This window comes from Garra rufa, chromosome 18 (genome assembly GCF_049309525.1).
Source record: "Garra rufa chromosome 18, GarRuf1.0, whole genome shotgun sequence".
In the NCBI taxonomy this organism is placed as follows: Eukaryota; Metazoa; Chordata; class Actinopteri; order Cypriniformes; family Cyprinidae; genus Garra; species Garra rufa.
Window position 1 is genome coordinate 38,997,834 of NC_133378.1, and position 18,601 is coordinate 39,016,434.

General features: G+C 37.0%; 1 protein-coding gene across 1 annotated transcript; it reads right to left on the reverse strand.

The window, feature by feature from the left end:
* Nucleotides 1-6,336: 6,336 nt before the first annotated feature.
* On the reverse strand, nucleotides 6,337-10,839 carry LOC141290657 (interferon-induced very large GTPase 1-like). Its single transcript, XM_073822761.1, has one exon. The coding sequence runs from the start codon at nucleotides 10,837-10,839 to the stop codon at nucleotides 6,337-6,339; it is 4,503 nt and encodes a 1,500-aa protein (XP_073678862.1).
* Nucleotides 10,840-18,601: the final 7,762 nt, after the last annotated feature.

The window sequence follows — 18,601 nt, forward strand, 5'->3', positions numbered from 1 at the left end:
AGAATTAGTGTGTGTATATATATATAAAGAGGAATCTGAATTATATTGAGACTGCTAATTAGGCTGTAATTTGACCTGTAATTTTATTTTCTCTACTGTTATTTTTTTTTCCCTTTCAAATTTTATTGTATTTCATTTCATTTTTTTATATTTTATTTATTTATTTTTCTTGGAGAACGAGAGTAAAAAGGGTATTTTTAAAGGATTATCATTTGGAAGGATTGTATTTGAATTTAAAACGTATACTTAACCTAAATGAGCCAATTAGAAACGAACTGAATAAATAGGTAAACAAATAAATTATATACATATATTAATAGAATAAGGGTCAATTAAATTTATTAGCTTGAAACTAAATAGGTAATAAAAAGAGAAACAATAATAATTATAAATTAAATAGGAAATATAAATAAGGGCTATAATAAGGTTACATTTAATTGTTCCACGGCAAATTCTTGCTGTTCTCCTGGTCATTATATATATATATATATATTTGTATTTTTTTTTCTTTCCCTCCTGTGTGATGTGATGTTTCAAAATTCACTGCTTCATTATTCAAATTCCTTAAATACATCATACTAAATTTTCTAACGCAACGAGTGTTTGTCACAAATTCTTTCTCCCCTTGCTGTTGACGCAGTCTCTTGAGCGAACCTGGTCTTCTGATCACTGGTCCAAATTTTGAAGCGGTGCACTTCACGCTCACCTGCATATTTCACTGTTTGTAAGTGAGGGTTGCACTGTCGCCGCGACGCAGGTTACATATTGCAAACATGGAGGAAGATGTACTAGGTAGGGTTGTTATGTTACTGATGCTATGAGGTGTTTGAGCAACTGTTGTGCTTATTTTCATTTTATTACTAATACTACCTAACTTACAATTACAGGCTCAGGGTAAGATGGTATTTATCTTTAACAATGAACAATCATAATGAGAAAAACTAAAAACATAACTATTAGGCTTGCTTACATCATAGTATGCAATTATATACACAGGGAAATATGATTAAATATCTCTGAATAATCAAAATATTCACATCATCGTTTATCAAAAATTGGATTTGTTTCTGTTATTGATAAGCCTCAGGGATGAAAAGAGAAATTCAACAAGAATTTAAGCTAGCTTTGCGTGTGGATAAACAATTTTGAATACAAAACAAAATAAATAACTTATTCAAAAAATAAAGAATTTGGGTTTTCCTGACAAAAATTATTTCTTTAAGAATTAAAAAATACAAAAACCTAAATGAATCTGTTATACTACAATCACAATAAAAGAACAGCTGTTTCTTCAACATGACCACAAAATGAACAAATTTCATCAATATCAAAATATTTATAGAAAGATGAATTAAACCTGTCGCTATATGTTAAGTTGTTGCACTTGTTATAACGTCGTTGGTCACATGATAACGTCAACATGGCGGAAGACGTGCAGATCACATCCATACTCAACGAGATTTGGCTGTAGAGTACGTACTCTTTTAGCGCTCGTTAAGTAAGTACTTATTGAAATTAAGTACCTACTCATTGAGTATGCGGTTTCGAACGCAGCCACTAACTCACGACTGCTCCTACTGAATAGCAACAGAGCTAGGCGAGCGACTACCTGTCGTGACGTCATATGACGCGGTCTGGAAAAAAAGCTGTTTTTGAGAGCGGTCCAGGAAATCGTCACTTTGTCTTCTAAATTTGTGCCCTTATGTCTTGTAAAATATTTTCAAATCCTGCATTAACGATTTGTATTGTATTTTCATACACAAATATATGTTTATCTCAAAATTTTTTTTTACTTGCAACATGGACTTTAAGCTCATCCAGAGTGTTGGGTCTTGCGTCTCTCAACTTTCTCTTCACAATATCCCACAGATTCTCTATGGGGTTCAGGTCAGGAGAGTTGGCAGGCCAATTGAGCACAGTAATACCATGGTCAGTAAACCATTTACCAGTGGTTTTGTCACTGTGAGCTGTGAGTCGTGCTGAAAAATGAAATCTTCATCTACATAAAGCTTTTCAGCAGATGGAAGCATGAAGTACTCCAAAATCTCCTGATAGCTAGCTGCATTGACCCTGCCCTTGATAAAACACAGTGGACCAACACCAGCAGCTGACATGGCACCCCAGACCATCACTGACTGTGGGTACTTGACACTGGACTTCAGGCATTTTGGCATTTCCCTGTCCCCAGTCTTCCTCCAGACTCTGGCACCTTGATTTCCGAATGACATGCAAAATTTGCTTTCATCCGAAAAAAATACTTTGGACCACTGAGCAACCGTCCAGTGCTGCTTCTCCGTAGCCCAGGTCAGGCGCTTCTGCCACTGTTTCTGGTTCAAAAGTGGCTTGACCTGGCACCTGTACACGGTGGCTCTGGATGTTTCTACTCCAGACTCAGTCCACTGCTTCCGCAGGTCCCCCAAGGTCTGGAATCGGTCCTTCTCCACAATCTTCCTCAGGGTCCGGTCACCTCTTCTCGTTGTGCAGCGTTTTCTGCCACACTTTTTCCTTCCCACAGACTTCCCACTGAGGTGCCTTGATACAGCACTCTGGGAACAGCCTATTCGTTCAGAAGTTTCTTTCTGTGTCTTACCCTCTTGCTTGAGGGTGTGAATGATGGGCTTCTGGACAGCAGTCAGGTCGGCAGTCTTACCCATGATTGCGGTTTTGAGTAATGAACCAGGCTGGGAGTTTTTAAAAGCCTCAGGAATCTTTTGCAGGTGTTTAGAGTTAATTAGTTGATTCAGATGATTAGGTTAATAGCTCGCTTAGAGAACCTTTTCATGATATGCTAATTTTTTGAGATAGGAATTTTGGGTTTTCATGAGCTGTATGCCAAAATCATCAATATTAAAACAATAAAAGGCTTGAACTACTTCAGTTAGTGTGTAATGAATCTAAAATATATGAAAGTCTAGTGTTTATCAGTACATTACAGAAAATAATGAACTTTATCACAATATGCTAATTTTTTTAAAAGGACCTGTATTATTGTATAGCACAGTTTGTTCTAAATACAAAAAATACACACTGATTGATTTCTTCAAAATATCTTTTATGTTGAAAGATTTGAAACAGCTTAAAGTCCATGTTGCAAGTTAAAAAAAAATTCGAGATAAACATATATTCGTGTATGAAAATACAATACAAATCGTTAATGCAGGATTTGAAAATATTTTACAAGACATAAGGGCACAAATTTAGAAGACAAAGTGACGATTTCCTGGACCGCTCTCAAAAACAGCTTTTTTTCCAGACCGCGTCATATGACGTCACGACAGGTAGTCGTTCGCCAAGCTCTGTTGCTATTCAGTAGGAGCAGTCGTGAGTTAGTGTGTTTTCAGTCGTTATTTTTAATTTCAATTGATCATTGTCATGGTAAATTATTGTGTTTATGGAGGCTGTGCAAACTCCAGCCTGTCAGGACATCATGTCCACGGGTTTACTTACAATAAAAAGAACGGCGCTGTCTTCCGGATCTGGGTGCGTTTGTGCGGGTGAAGAGACGAGCCTATACTAATGCATCTGCTTCGAAAAACGCGTTCACTTTACACCGGAGGATTATCATCCCGGCGATATGATACAGTTCAATATGGGATGCCGAAGCAAGAACCAAGTGAGGGTCAAAACTGTTGCAGTTTCTTCAGTGCACACAGCAGCTTCATCGGCTCGCGGTCAGCCTGGTTCGTCCGAAGCCGTCAGAGATGCAGACGAATACGTGAAATGTGCACCGTAAGTCTTGTTTTTTCTTCTCATAACTTCGCAAAACGACCAAATCCGTGAATATATTTATTTAAATAATGAGACACAACGAGATGTGTATAAGTCGAGGTAAAGCACTGTAGCTAGCTTGTAACGTTAGGCATTAGCAATGTAAGTTTTAAGAACCATGTAAAATGGTAACGTTACCATATGAGAAGGCATTACTGGTCAGTTATCCTCCGTTTGTTAATATTATAATCATCAAGTCTACAGCTTAGTCACATTGTTTGCACAGCTAATTTGTGATTTTTTTTGTCATGTGTTTTTAGGGTTTTGGGAGACATATTGCAAGACATGAGGATGTGTGAAGATCTGAAGCAGTGGAGCCAGCTGTTATTAACCACCTCTAAAATAACACATTAGTGTGATAACCACACTGAAAATATTTTTCTTTCAGTTGTATATGTTTGGTACATCTACATATATTAACAGTTGCAATGTTGTGTGTTTTAAGTTGGGTATTAACCGTACTATGAAATAATATTTACGATTTATTGCTGCATAAATTAAACTGAATTGAATGAGCCATAAATGCAGATCTGCTTGATATATATGTGTTGTTGACCTCATAAAAACATTTATACATTAAGACAATTTGTTATTGTGATTATTTTTTTTATTGATTGTCACCAAAATGGGGCCATTCAAAACCTTTATAAAGTAATCCTTCCTCTGTAACATGTTTAATAGCTGACACAACACATGCAGGTAAGGGCTTCCTGATGAATACCAGCAGACAACTTGACTGTATGCTGTCAATATTAATTAATGGCATTAAAAAGTTTTACTTTATAGGTATTTATGACCTAAATATAGTCAACCTGTAATTGAGATTACATTTGACTGTTTTTTTGTACGTACAAGTATTTTGATCAGAGTAATAAATTATCTCTATAAACTTATTCATGCCTTTGCCTGAAATGCATATAAGCTATCTATTTTGATTTCAGACAGCAAGCCTCAAAGTGCAGAGTCAAAGACAGCACATCAAGTTTGGGGGCATTTCCCATAGAAGCATTTAATAAAACAAAAAGGTGTTTATCTCTCGCGTGCGCGGTAATAAGAACCCGCTATATCACGTAACGTTGGATATTAACGAGTATGACACGCTTCATCCATGATTATTCGTTTGTGTTACTGGTAAGTAGAATCAATACTTCTAGGTGACCAATGCTATAATTTTGCCCGATTAGATATCGTCAGCTAACACTGATCTCTCTCAGACACCTGCCCTGTTCTCCTCACATTACAACTTAATTTGTCTCTGACCGTTGTTCTTTTTAATCCTGCCATGTCCCTGCTCTCTTGGCCACATAACCGGCTCATATTTGTGTCTGTGGTTCGTCAAACGAGTGTAAATAAACATTTTAAATGTTCTCTGCGTCCGAACAGTCATTGCGATCCATTGTTTTCCTATGGTTTACATTGACCGCTCTACCGGCCGTGACGTCACTGCCGCTTTTGCCAGTTTTTCAGATGCGGAAGTAAAATTCTCTCTCAAAAACGACTCCAGAAGCCTAAATAGCGTATTTTGAATTATATTTTCAAGAAAAACTGGTTCCTACACTATTTATCTACACGTTCATTCACAGTGATCTTCAACTTGAAAGTTGGACTTTAAGAATAAGTAAATGACAGAGATTTTCAGAAATTCAGTCATAATTTGATTCAGCCTTATTGTACATTTTATTAAAACATAATATTTTCAGTGGAGAAAAGTATATTTTAACTGCTGTTTATTGTGGATGCAGAATAGGCCATATTTAGTATTCTTTCTATATAACATTTCTGTTGTCACTGTACTTTGTATTTTAAATGCAAAACTGCAGGAAGCTAATCTAAACTTAATATCTGTTATAGTTCATCATACAGGATCTCTTTATAAAACACAGATGGCAAGAAACACCCAAATTAACTAAGTAATTAAAATAAGTAAAATATTCCAACATAACGTCTAAGCAGTTGTAATTGTAAAACTCTTCTTTTAAATCGATACAATGATTACTGTAAAAAGCTTAAAAAAGCTAAATCACTTGAAATCAGCAGTATGTTTAGTAATTTGTTTATATTGTTCATCTCAATTACGCATATCTTTTACCCATTTGCTTATATTATGTATAATAAACAATGTAAGTCTTGTAGGTACTTTCCAAATCAAGCAAATAGCTTTAAAATATTTCTTTACATGGCATTTAATGTCAAACATGAAGCATTATTTTGAGCTGATTAAATTAACCCAGGCAAATAGCATTTCCAACATTTCTTACAGGTGCTTTCACACTTTTTTTGGTGCAGAAATAAGTCTGTTTTTTTCTGTTGTCAGAGTTTATTTGGTATTTGATTTGAATGTATTCTTCCAAACTGTCCACCAAGGGTGTTTGAAAAGGTAGTCTGGGGTTCGGTTCATGTAAACTCCAGTGTGGGATACTGTTTGATTGTAATCCTCACTGAATCATAAATCTTGAAGCGCAAAATTTGACTTTGCATGCTTCTGTTCATGTTTACAATAGTAAAACTATTTCTCATAGCTGCAGGCTTCTGAACAGAGTCTGTGAAACTGTCTTTATTAATTGTTTCTTAAATGTATTTATCCAGACACTCAATAGCATCCTGCTTAGAGTACGTTTTCCATTCATCTGGGATCTTGCCACTCCCCTCAAAGGTTTTTTGATAGTGATTTTCCAGATCTGTTTGGAATCTGCACACAAACCACTTCCAGTACGGCAGCTCAGAGAGATCTGGGGTGATGCTCCATGAAGCATATTCAGGACCTGCTTTTCTGTATTCCTTCCAGGGGACACTATCATCTGAGCTATTTAGAAAAGATCCATCACTGGCTATTGATGATGTGCAGATGCAGAGAGAAAGGTTTGTTGTTTTATTGTAAAACCATCCATTTATTCCAGTATTACGATGGAAAGGTACACTGTGATCTCCTTTATGGTTTTCTATTGTGTTGGTGCAGATGGCTGCACAGAAAGGACACTGAACCCAACAGCACTGACAGAAGTGATCGATCAGAATCTCACCTGGTCTGTTTGTGTTTTCTAGTTTATCTGAAAAAGTATTTGCATTGAATTTATGGCATGTATCAGACATTATAGAACGAAGTTCTTCTTTAATCACTTCTTCTAAGAAGCTGACATCAACACCATCACGATTCACTCCAGCGAGGTCACTTGCTGAGAAAACCAGTGCACCAGAGAGCTGTAATGTGAAACGAAGTAACCATGAATTAGCATCTCCATTTGTGTATTTAGCATATTTGGTGGATTCTTGTGCTGCTTTTGTGATCTGTTGCTGCAGCTGTTTAATGTTGTTTTTCATCTTGGGTTTAACACAATCTTCAAATTTTTCAGTGATGTACTGACTGACTTCCTCTCTGATGAAATTATTGAAATATGTTCTAGGATCGTCAATGTATGTCATATATGCATTAAAATCCTCTTTTTTTGCCAGTGTTTTCAGAATGTGTTTCTCCAGGTTTGATCGGTTCCCATTTAGTGATTCACAGTTTGTATTTATTTCATCTGCTAAATCTCTGGCAGTTGTTTTGTAGACACTCTGCTGAATAGGCTCCTTAAGTTTATTACAAATAATGTCACCAAAAAAAGCCGTTGATGATACTCCTTGACAATATTTCTTGAAAATTCTGTAGTACTCTTCACTCTTCCTCTCAAAATAGAGAACAGGATCATTGGATTCCCTGAATATTTTGTGTTGATCAATAAATATCTGGTTTGCTCTGTGACATAGGCAAAGTACCAGATCTATGAAGAATTCACCTTTGAACACATATTTCACTTTTGGCCCTTCTTCATGCTGTGTTAATCTTGACATTATGTAATCTACAAGTTGTTGAATGCAGGTATTGTTGTAGCCCATCTTTGCAAAGTTAAATGACTGAATCATCTTTTCTGTCTGCTCAGCAATGTCTGTGATTAAGGCTCTTATCTGAACTTCATCCTCTTTGTATAGCACATAACCAACCTTCTCTTTAACTCCTTTGTAGGCATTTTTGATGGGTCCTGTAAATCCACTGGATTTCTTCAAATGTACATATTCTGAAAAGCTTGTCAAATGGAACATATTTTTGTACTGACTGCTCTCTTTCATATGGTCTAAAAGGAGACTTCCATAAGTTGGAAAGAGGAGCTTCTTCACATCTCCTAATATGTCAATATCTTTGACTATAGGAGTGTCTCTGATGATTGCAGCTGTCTGTTTTTCCCAAAAGGAATCAAACTGTGTTTTTATGACATTTTCATCATTTGTTTGTTCTTTCAATTGTAAGGCAAGTTCTTTGCTCTTTTCAAAGAGAGTGTTTTCATAATGTGTCCTCTGAGCATCCATCTTTTTCTTCAGTTCACGGTGCTGAAGAACGCCATTTAATTTTCTTTCAGTTTCTCTCACAATTTTTTCCTGAAGCTCTTTTATTTTTATCTCAAATGAAGCTTTCCACTGATTCAGTATAGCTGCATCGCTGTCTTTCTCAAAGAAATCTGTCACTGCCTTTTCCACTTCTTTACCTTTAGCACTTAGTTCTGTTTGAAGATCATTTTCCTTAACAACACTAATTGCTTCATTTTCTATTTTGTTGTGAAGTTTGGTTTCAATTTCCAGCATGGCACTCCGAAGACTCCAGGTCCACTTGCTGTATTCAGTCTCTAGTTTCTTGTATGTTGCGATTTCCAGTGAATTTTTAAAGCTGAACACAAACTGTTCATTAAGCAAAGCCTCCCAGAGATCTTGAATGCGTTGTCTTAGGTGTGCCAGCATTACTCCGTCTGATTTTGAAGCATGTGTTAGAATAGTTTCCTTCAATTCTTGAATGTTCTCGCAGTAGTTTGGGTTTGGTGGTGCCATGGGTGGGCTGCCCTCCCAGAGCTGAGCAAAATACCTCACATCATGCTCAACATCGAATGCAATCACATCACTGAATTGTTCTGCATCGAAATCTTCCTCTTTAGCAGCAAGTTTTGTCATATCATCCAGTTTGTCCCGCAGTCGTCTCCTTCCCTCCATGTTTTTCTCTCCAGCTGTAATATCTGAGACATTCTGATGCACAAACATGCATCTTGGATTCAGTCTGACTTTATTCATCCTCATGAAGGCCTGAACCACAATCTGAAGAATGTCCTGCATCACGGATGGGTTTTCTCCAAATATATTAATCAGGGTCATATTTCCAAGACCAACAACGAATGTGGCCATTTCATTGTCACGATGTGTTGTTGACCTTCCAAGCAATTCAGGTGCACAAAGTCCTTCAGTATCAACAACCAGAATGTAGTCAAACTTCAGCTCTGTTTTCATCTCTTCTGACACTTTGATCAGCTGCATGAAAGCTCCTCTGGTGCACCTGCCAGCACTGACAGTAAACTGCAGTCCAAACATGGCATTCAGCATGGTGGATTTGCCAGAGCTCTGAATCCCTAATATTGACAGAACAAAGATTCTGGTCTGGTCTCCCAGTTTTTTAACAAGTTCATCTAGAACAGCAGTGACCCAGGTCAGAGGTACATGAGCAGCATCTCCATCCATCAGCTCCATTGGAAATCCAGAGATCATCATCTCTGCTGCAAGAATTGGGAGAGAACAGAAGTCAAAATGCAGACCTTGCTTGATCTTCTTCACAGATGACCACGATTCATAGATCTGACCAAACTCTCTCAAAATGTGCTCCAAACCAAAACCTGTACTGTTAATTTGCTCTGATATTTTTTCCAGATTCATTTGTTCAGTCTGCAGTTGATCTGATTTGTCAGGCATCCTTTTTAATTCTGACACTTCTTGTGATTTCTTGTGATACTTCTTATGAAGTTCACAGAGGTTCTCTGAGGTAAAATCGTTCAACAGGTTCATCATCCATCTGAGGAAATACTTTTTTTCATCGTCTTTCTGTGATTTCATTGTTTCAATAAATTTCCTCATACACTCACTCAAACTTTGTTCCATTTGTTTTTGCCGTATATCTCTCATCATCTTATGTTTGGTGCTTTTATCTTCCTCTAGATTGTCCCCTCCTAGATGATGCAGCTCTTTCTTCATTTTACACCAGTCATGCCACAGTTTTCCCTGACAGGGCAGGATTGTTTCTTTCACTGTTGATGGATCTTTTCCTCTCAGTAAACCCATGATCTGATCTGCTGCCTGTTTTCCTCTCTGGCACTCTGGATGATCCTCATCTACTCTGATTCCTGTGTGTTTGGCCACATCCTTAAGTTTGAAAATCTTTTCCTGGTTGGTCAAACTCACTCTGATAGCCTCTTTTATTTGCTCAGATACATCAGATTGGTTTTTGTTCGAAAGACCAATCATGAACTTGTCATTCCCCAGTTCAGTTTTATCACAGTGATTGTCAGTGAGCAGACAAATGAGTGGTTGAGGAGATTTAAAGAGTGATCTCACCAAACCCTTGTAGTGGTTCTTCTGTCCAAAATCTGGTAGGAACAGGACATTTACTGAAGCCATACTGGTTAAAATTTCATATTGTTTCTCACTGGCTGCTGCATCACCATGAAGATTACAGAAAGCAACACAGTCATCAAATGTGTCTGTCTTTTTCCCAGAAGGACAGTACCAGGCGATCTCCACCACTCCATCCATCAGTAATCTGGTTCTGCTGCCGCCTGGGCAGTGTCTGTGGAAGAATGTGTTGTGTTTCTCATTGATGAGGCTGTTCATCAGCTGAGACTTAGATGAAGACACAGAGCCAAACCTGAAGAAAGCCACCATTGGAGTCTCAGCCTTGTAGACCGGCTGGGTTTGACTGATGATCTCTTCGTTGGTGTTTTTCTTCTTCCAGCTCTTGTTGATTTGTCTAAATGTCCAGAGAGGAAACTCAATCTGTTGTGTGAATAAATCAGGAACAAGCAGAGGCAGCGCATACTGACACTGTGAGAGTTTAGTCACCATCAGCTGCTTCAGGAAACCATCAGCACAATGAAACACGGCCATCTGAACATCCATTGGGTGAATATTAGGGTCCTCTTTACTTTCTTTATTGGTGGCAGGTGTTTTTTGGTCACTTTGTTTCTTTGTGTGTTTTATGACAGTGTATCTTGTTCTGTAGTCCATGTTCATCAGCTTTTGTAAAAATGAGTTTGCCAGTTCATTTTCCTTCTGTGGCTCCCGGGGCTGAAATGATGACTTGGTGATTTCAAGAATGTCTGCTGTTCTAATTTTATCTTGATGTCTTTTTGCCAAATCTAGTCTACTGTAGATTTCTTTGAGCTGTTCATTGATTTTTAGTAACTTTGGATTTTGACCAATTCCATCTCTCTGTAAATAGACACATGAACACATTTTTACAGTTTATGAAAACATATTTGTTATTGCATCACATTAGCAGAAAGAACACCCAAACACACACTTTGAGATTTGAAAATAAATATTTACACTGAAGTTACACTTAAGTACAATATGATAGAGTCTATTTTATTTGTAATTTAGATTAGAAGAAAGAAAATAATAAAGAAATAATTAAAGTGCTATTTTTAGATTCCAGGTGTTTTTTTTTTTTGTTTTTTGTTTTTTTTTGTAAAGTTTGATTAGCAAGGAAACCTTTCAATTCTTAAAGGGGTCATCGGATGCAAAACTCACTTTTACATGTTGTTGGAACATAAATGTGTGTTGGCAGTGTGTGTACACAACCACCCTACAATAATAAAAAATCCACCCAGTGGTATTTTTATTTTTTTTTAATCTTTTTAAGTAATGCCCTTTTTCAAAAAAGTTCATTCCCAGCTTCTTGTCGGTATGATGTCACATCAACAAGGGCTGGTCCCACGATAGTTGACTGACACGACCGTCTTACCTTAGACCTGCCTTTACTGAGATGAATGTTTCAGGTTTGCTATCACCAGCAACTGGAGGCTTGAAGTGATTTTTCTCAATAGGAATCACTAGTAGAAACTCAAAATGCCAATGTTTCAGGCTTAGCCTTAGCTTATATTCACCGCCTCGATGGCAAACAATTTAAATTTAGTTGAAAAAATCCTCTTTATAACATAAGGATCACATCCAACATATGTTGTGATTTTCTGTTTATACCTTTCTCTTGTAATAGTGTCTAAACCAGTACAGTACAGACTTTCCTCCATCTCATCCAATCTGCTTTTTCAGTCATGCACATAAAATGAAACTTTTATTCAAATTCCGAACTCACTATAGCCTAGAAAGTAAGCAAACATCATAGTCCATAGTCACTAAAAAAGTGTCACTCACTTCAATTTCGAAACTACAAATATCTTACACTGTCTATGTGTGGCGTTTAGCATTGAATGAATCCTCACTCTCACCCAGTATCTATTTATATATTTCTTTATTGATATCTTAAAATATTATTGTATCTTTTTATATTATTATATCTTATTGTAACCATTTGCACACACACGCATTGACCACAGACGGAGGTTTACAAGCAACTTTTTTCCTGTGCTTTTCAGTCAATTGCTTGGCTTTCTCCCTTATGAACAGCAAATCTTCCATACATGATAAAAGCACCTTGTTTGACTGATTTGAGCATCCATAAACAATGCAAAACATAGACATTTTAAGTTTCTGCTAGTGAAAAATCACTTCCTGTAATCCAGATGCATTTCGCACCACAGCAAGGGCGTCATGTGCCAACAACCTATTGAGCGATTGAGGTGTTTTGTTGTTGAATGTAGTAATGAACACAGCAGTCGTCATTTGCTCCCTGCATCTGAGCCACTAAAGGCACAGAGGATTAACTTTCGTTTTTGAAGGGAATGCACCTCCCGATCTATAAACATGCACAATTAATTCGTAATCCAGCTTCACCTACAGCAGAAGTGAGTATAAGGGTTTTTTATGCCTTACGCCTTTCTTAATAATGTGGTAGTTAGCCAGTTTCGCGGCTAAACATGGCTAAATGGCTAAACTAAGCATTAAGGCTCATTACCTCATGGCAAAGAGGGGCAGGGTGAACATAGCTCATTAGCATTTAAAGGAACATGCAACAGAATGACTCACTCTAAGAAGGGCTGATTTTGACAAGGTAAAAAGATTGGTTGAAATTTTGCAAGGGTAGTGTAATCAAAGTATGTTATTATTAAATGGGCATCTGATGACCCCTTTAAACATTCTAATTGAAACATATAGATTATATTTAGGGTATAAAATTAAAGGATCAGTAGAGTTGAACAGACACATGTACATGATAAATCTAAATTTTGAATGTAGGATGTCCTGACAAGAATCTGATTTGAACTCTTAATAGTTAAAAATCCTTTACATCACTTGACTTTTATCATGATATTCATTGATCACTTACTTGTCGAGAACAGGATGCTTGGAAGCAGCACATTTCCATGTTATCTATGTCTTTTATTCTGTCTTCTTCATAGTTTACTGGAATTAGTTTCATTAGTTTATCTTGCTCCTGTTTTTCTAGCCTAATTTGGTCTTCATACTTTTTACGTTGTTGTTCCCTTTGAGATTTCTCATGCTGGATTTCTTCATGACGTTTCTGCATTTGCCATTCTTTTTCTTTCATCTCTTTACTGTATTGTTCTTTATTTTTACTTAATTCCTCTTCTATTTTACTCCTTTCTGTGTCGAGATTCTTTCTTTCTTCCTTCATCTTCATTTTCAGCTTTTCTATTTCTAATTCATATTTGACCTGAAGATCTTGCTTCTCTTTTTCAATTCTCTCCTTCTCTCTTTTGATTTCTTTTCTGTCTGATTTCAGTTTCTGATAACATTCACCCCCCATGTTTTGTTCTAGCTTTCTCCTTTTCTCATCCTCTTCTTCCCTCCGCTGTCTTTCCTCTTCTAGATTTTTCTTCCATTTATCTTTTTTTCTTTTCACCTCTATTTCATATTCTTCTTCCCTTCTCCTCCACTCTCTGTCATGAAGTTGTATTTTCTCCTCCATCTTCATCTTCATCTTTCTAATTTTGGTTTCATGTCTGGCTTGAAGATCTGCTTTCTCTCTTTCTATTGTCTCTTTCTCTCTTTTGATTGCTTCTCTCTCTTCTTTAAGTCTCTGATCACAATTATCCCTTATGTTTTGCTCTTTTCCCCTCCTTTTCTTATCCTCTTCCTCCCTTCTCTGTCTTTCATCATGCATAATTTTCTGCCATTTCTCTTGTTCTCTTTTCATGTCTGTTTTGCATTGCTCTTCACTCTTTTTAAATTCATTTTCTTTTCTTCTGCTCTCTACAACATGATTCTGTCTTTCTTCCTCCATTAGCATCTTCATTCTTTCTTTCTCATCTTTATGTTCTTTTTCCTTTCTCTTCAGTTCCTCCACTTTGTCCATTAACATCTTTATTTGTGCTTCTTGTTTTTCTTTTTCCATCTGTCTAAACATCATACATGTGCAGTAAAATCCTCCATTTGCTGTCACCATGTCATTGATTTTCTGCAGTAGTTCAGACACCTGCATACGGTCTTCAGACTCATTATTAATGAACACGTGGTATCTGTTTCCACACTGTTCAATGACCTTCATCAAAGCAGATTCAGGATTTCCCAGATACTCTTCAATGGTCTTCTTCTTCTTCTTCAGATCATCTCCTCTGGTGAAGAGCACCATGGTGTACATTAGGGAGTTTTGACCAAAAGTCTCTTGAATGATCTTCACTGTGTTTTCCTCCTCCTGAGTGAAACGTCCCACTGGTATCAGTAACAGAAACACATGTGGTCCTGGCAGAATCATGGAGATAAAATCAGTGATTTTTTTCTGGTTCCCTTCAAAACCAAATTTAGTATCAAACAGTCCTGGAGTGTCAATAACAGTAATTTGTCTGCCATTGATCTTAGCTGTCTCTGTCTGACACTCTCTAGTAACTGACTCCTGAGACATGTCTACTTTAAATGCTTCTCTCCCTAAGATGGTGTTTCCTGTTGCACTCTTCCCAACTCCAGTTTTTCCCAGCAGAACAATCCTCACATCATTTGAAATCTTTCTTAAATCTGAAAAAAAAAAAAGTAGTCACACAGGGATTTTATGTTTCACAGATATTTGTGTTGATATGAAAGATTTAAACAAAAAAGAAAAGGTTCTACATGCTGAATCAAGTGAACTGCTTCCAACATGTGAAATACATCAGCATGGTGTGTACTGGCCTTAATTGTAACTCATTTGTATTTTAATGTATAATGTTTATGTTACGGACCCCAGGCATGGTGGTCACAATAACAAAAAGAATTGTGATCTGTAAAATAAATGAAAGACTGAGACGCAGGGAACACAGGACCCCACCTTTCTTTCTCCAGATTACGTCTAACCGGAAACCAGAGGTTTCATCAGTATACGCACCCGGGAACAAATAACTATCACATTAAAGGTTCTGGTCCCCCTACACTGTCTCATTAAATTACAAATACTTATTTGCTGAATTGCAAAAGAGGTTGAATTACTCATTTTAAAGGAATAAAACATAATACTTTTAATTAGTATACATCACCAAATGTGGCTGCACAAATTTGGGTGCACCACATTTATACCTGGTCACTTCGTGCATTTTCTCCAGGAGCCTCATTTAGGGTAGAGCTCACTAACTAACGCGGGGTTAATTGTAACACACTTGGTTTAAATATTCCACACATGCTAGCTTAATCAAATTTACGTATTTATGTATAAAGGCTGATTATCAGTGTTTAATGTTCAGAAGTTATTATTTCAAGAAATTTGAAATAATAACTTCTGAACATCTGAAATTCTGAAATTTCAAGAAATGCTTTATTGTTTAAAGCATTTTGGCTGGTTTATGTGTGTCGTGTTCTATGAGAGCTGTGTGTGGAGTGTTTTTGTCCACAATGTCTAAATGTGTTTGTCCACATTGTTTTGAACTACTGTACAGCTGCGTGTTGCGATCAGGGCCGTTCAAAGCATGTTTGCAATGTGTTCATTGTCAAACTCCAAAATTAGATTATTTTTTGAATTTTTAAAAAAAAGCGTCATTACTTTATTTGAAAAAGTTAACATGTATTTTATTGACAAAATATTTTAGATTGTTGTGTATATTTTTTTCATTCGATCAGATAACATTTTAAGCTGTCATATGGTCGTGTTTGAACGTGCCCCTCAATGTATGACCTACGGGGCATGTTGTCACGTTTCACTTCCTTTCTTCTGAGGTAGATAACGAAAAACATATACACTGTAAATATGAAACAAAGCGATATATTTGTACTAGACAGGTGTAAAAAAATATGTGGATAAAAATTGTACTCTGAACCCCACGTGGATTTACATAAACCGCGAAATTCACAAAGTGTTAGGTTGTGCCCAGCTCTCCCCTATGAAATGTTGTGCAGAAACCTAAATTCTTACAATCTACGATCACCTCTCAAATATGCTTATGTGTGATTCATCGAATTAACTTTTATACAAAAAAAAAACATGCGTACATGTCTCTTTCAGGTGTGAAATCTATGAATCGCAAATTATCTTGAACTTGCATGCAATTCTATGGTTTCAGCTCTCTGCATTGTAAACGACTTCTAATTAATATCAATAACACATAACCGATTTCCATTATCACCTAAATCATTTCATTTAGAACAGCAAGCTGCAAGAACAGCTTATATTTTCAAAAACCTGCAGTGCTCTAATAAGAAGTGTTTAAGTCTGCTCAGACCCTGATGTGATACTAAGAACTTTTCCACGTCAAAGCCAGTTTTTACAAATATGATTTAAATCTATGCACATTCCAAGATCAAATCTGAGTGTACGCACACTCAATAAATAAGAACTCTGGCGTAAATGTCCTCTGAAATATTTTCGAAATGCATTTAAATCCGATCGTTAAAATCACTTCAGGAGGTGGTCACATTCCAGAAAGTTTTATAGGCTAAGTTTTAAAGGCTATATGCAATATGGACGTGACGTCACTTGTATGTTTCCGAAGAGCACTTTTAAAGCCTAAAGTGGGCGGAGTCAACCGCTGCCATTTTAGCAGCGTGTCACTCTCGGGTTATCAAAAATGGGCAAAAAAGGCGGGACATGGGTGAAGCTGAGGTGCCTGGTTGTCGAAACCATGCCCGTAACGACAGCAGTGTTGCCGTAAGAAAAGCCCAGGATATACTAAGACAGAACACAGTATAACATCAGTTACTGCTCTTTGGCTTGGTTTTGGAATGCTCAAATTGAGTAAAGGTGTTCATCAATATACTGTGCCACCCAGAAGTTATACAGTATTCTGCCTTTGTTTTTTAACTGTCCATTAAAGTCTGCCACGTTTATATAAATTATGGTGTAGCCTAACTTGTGTACCTTCATACATATATCGTCACTTCATTAGACAAACAAATTAGATAGATCACAATCTTACAGACTGTTCCATATATATATATATAAGCACGGTAAACAAGCAACATAACTTTGCAGCAATAATTAATCATTAAATCATCTTTACTGTTTTATTTTTTTTTTTTTGGTCTATGGGATTGACACCCTTTTGACGCCATCTCTAGCAACCAGCCGATGAATTGCAGTTTTAGCTACTTCCATGTTGGTTTCAAGAGAAAAAACCGGGAGGTTGTCGCTTATGGCATGTTATAGTCAGATATGACAGCGCTTATGCAACACACATTGCCGCAGATTAGCTGAGAATCTCTTTAGCAAGTTGACACGCAAACTGCCACAAATTAAACTGTAAGTAAATCGAAGATGCTTGGCACTATCATCTTTATTAGAAGTAGTAACACTAACCTATTTTTCCAGTGCTGATGCCGCACTCTACCCTCATAATGGATAAAATGCTTAACTGTTGCTTTTACTGCTGTGAACTTTGTGTTAAAGTTGTATGTAGCGCAGGAATTGAAGACCGGCTTTATATTTGTTTTGCAAAGACGCATATATGTGGCCAAGTGTAAATGGATTTCAAATAAAGTGACAATAAGTCAGACTAACTGAAATAAGCCTGGCTTACTTTGGAACTTTAACAAACAAACAAAGGCAGAGTGAACATTACATCAGGATTATATCAGGCAAGTTAAATTAGCTAAAGACACACAGCTGGAAACAGTGGTCTGGGAAGAAGTGCCCACCAGTGGCCGTCATGGGCACACCAGCTGATGGTTGTGACAAAATGTAGTGCAATGTAAGGAAACAAATGTGTGATTTATTTATTTATGTATTAAAATCATGTAAAGTGGGTGTAAGACACATTTTCTGACCATTACCTTGTTTTTGAATCTGTGTTTCCAGCGAGATTATTTTCTTCCTCATTTCTTCAAATTTCTCCATCTGTGCATCCAAAAATGTTTCTGTGGAATAACAGCTTCTATTTTCTTCCACCATACGCTCCAGTTCAGTCACCAGCATGGAGCTGTGTGGGTTTGGACCAAGGAAATGATGTCTTCCCCCAAAAAAGTCAATCACAGACTTCATTTCTTCATTCAGTTCCTTTGTCTCATGTTCTGACTCCTGGACGATGAGGACCATGGTGTGGTTGGTGATTTTTGAGCTGAATATTTTCTGGATCTCCTCTGTTTCTGTTTTGGCCTCATCAGTAAGTGGACCATCAGAAAAAATGAAGAGGAACACATGAACTCCAGGTTTACAGAGAGAAACACAGCGGAGACTCTGACACATCACTTCTCTCTCTGAGAGCTGAGTAAGAGCTGGAAGCTCCACCAGAGTGATCAGACGTCCATGAACTTCCCCTTCCAACTTCACACACTCTCTGAGCTCGGTTCTTCTGTCTCTCTGGTTAAGGATGAGGTTTGATATGGAGGCTTTTAAAGTTCTGTCACTCCCACATAGAACCACATTCAGCTTTGGCAAAGAATAGACAGCGTCTACAACTAAAATAAATCAATGAAATTATATAAAATAACATTATCAGAACTTTCTATTATA

Bases quoted from the DNA above. Each gene is read 5' to 3' on its own strand.
- LOC141290657 (XM_073822761.1), bottom strand. From the start codon at position 10,839: ATGGACTACAGAACAAGATACACTGTCATAAAACACACAAAGAAACAA.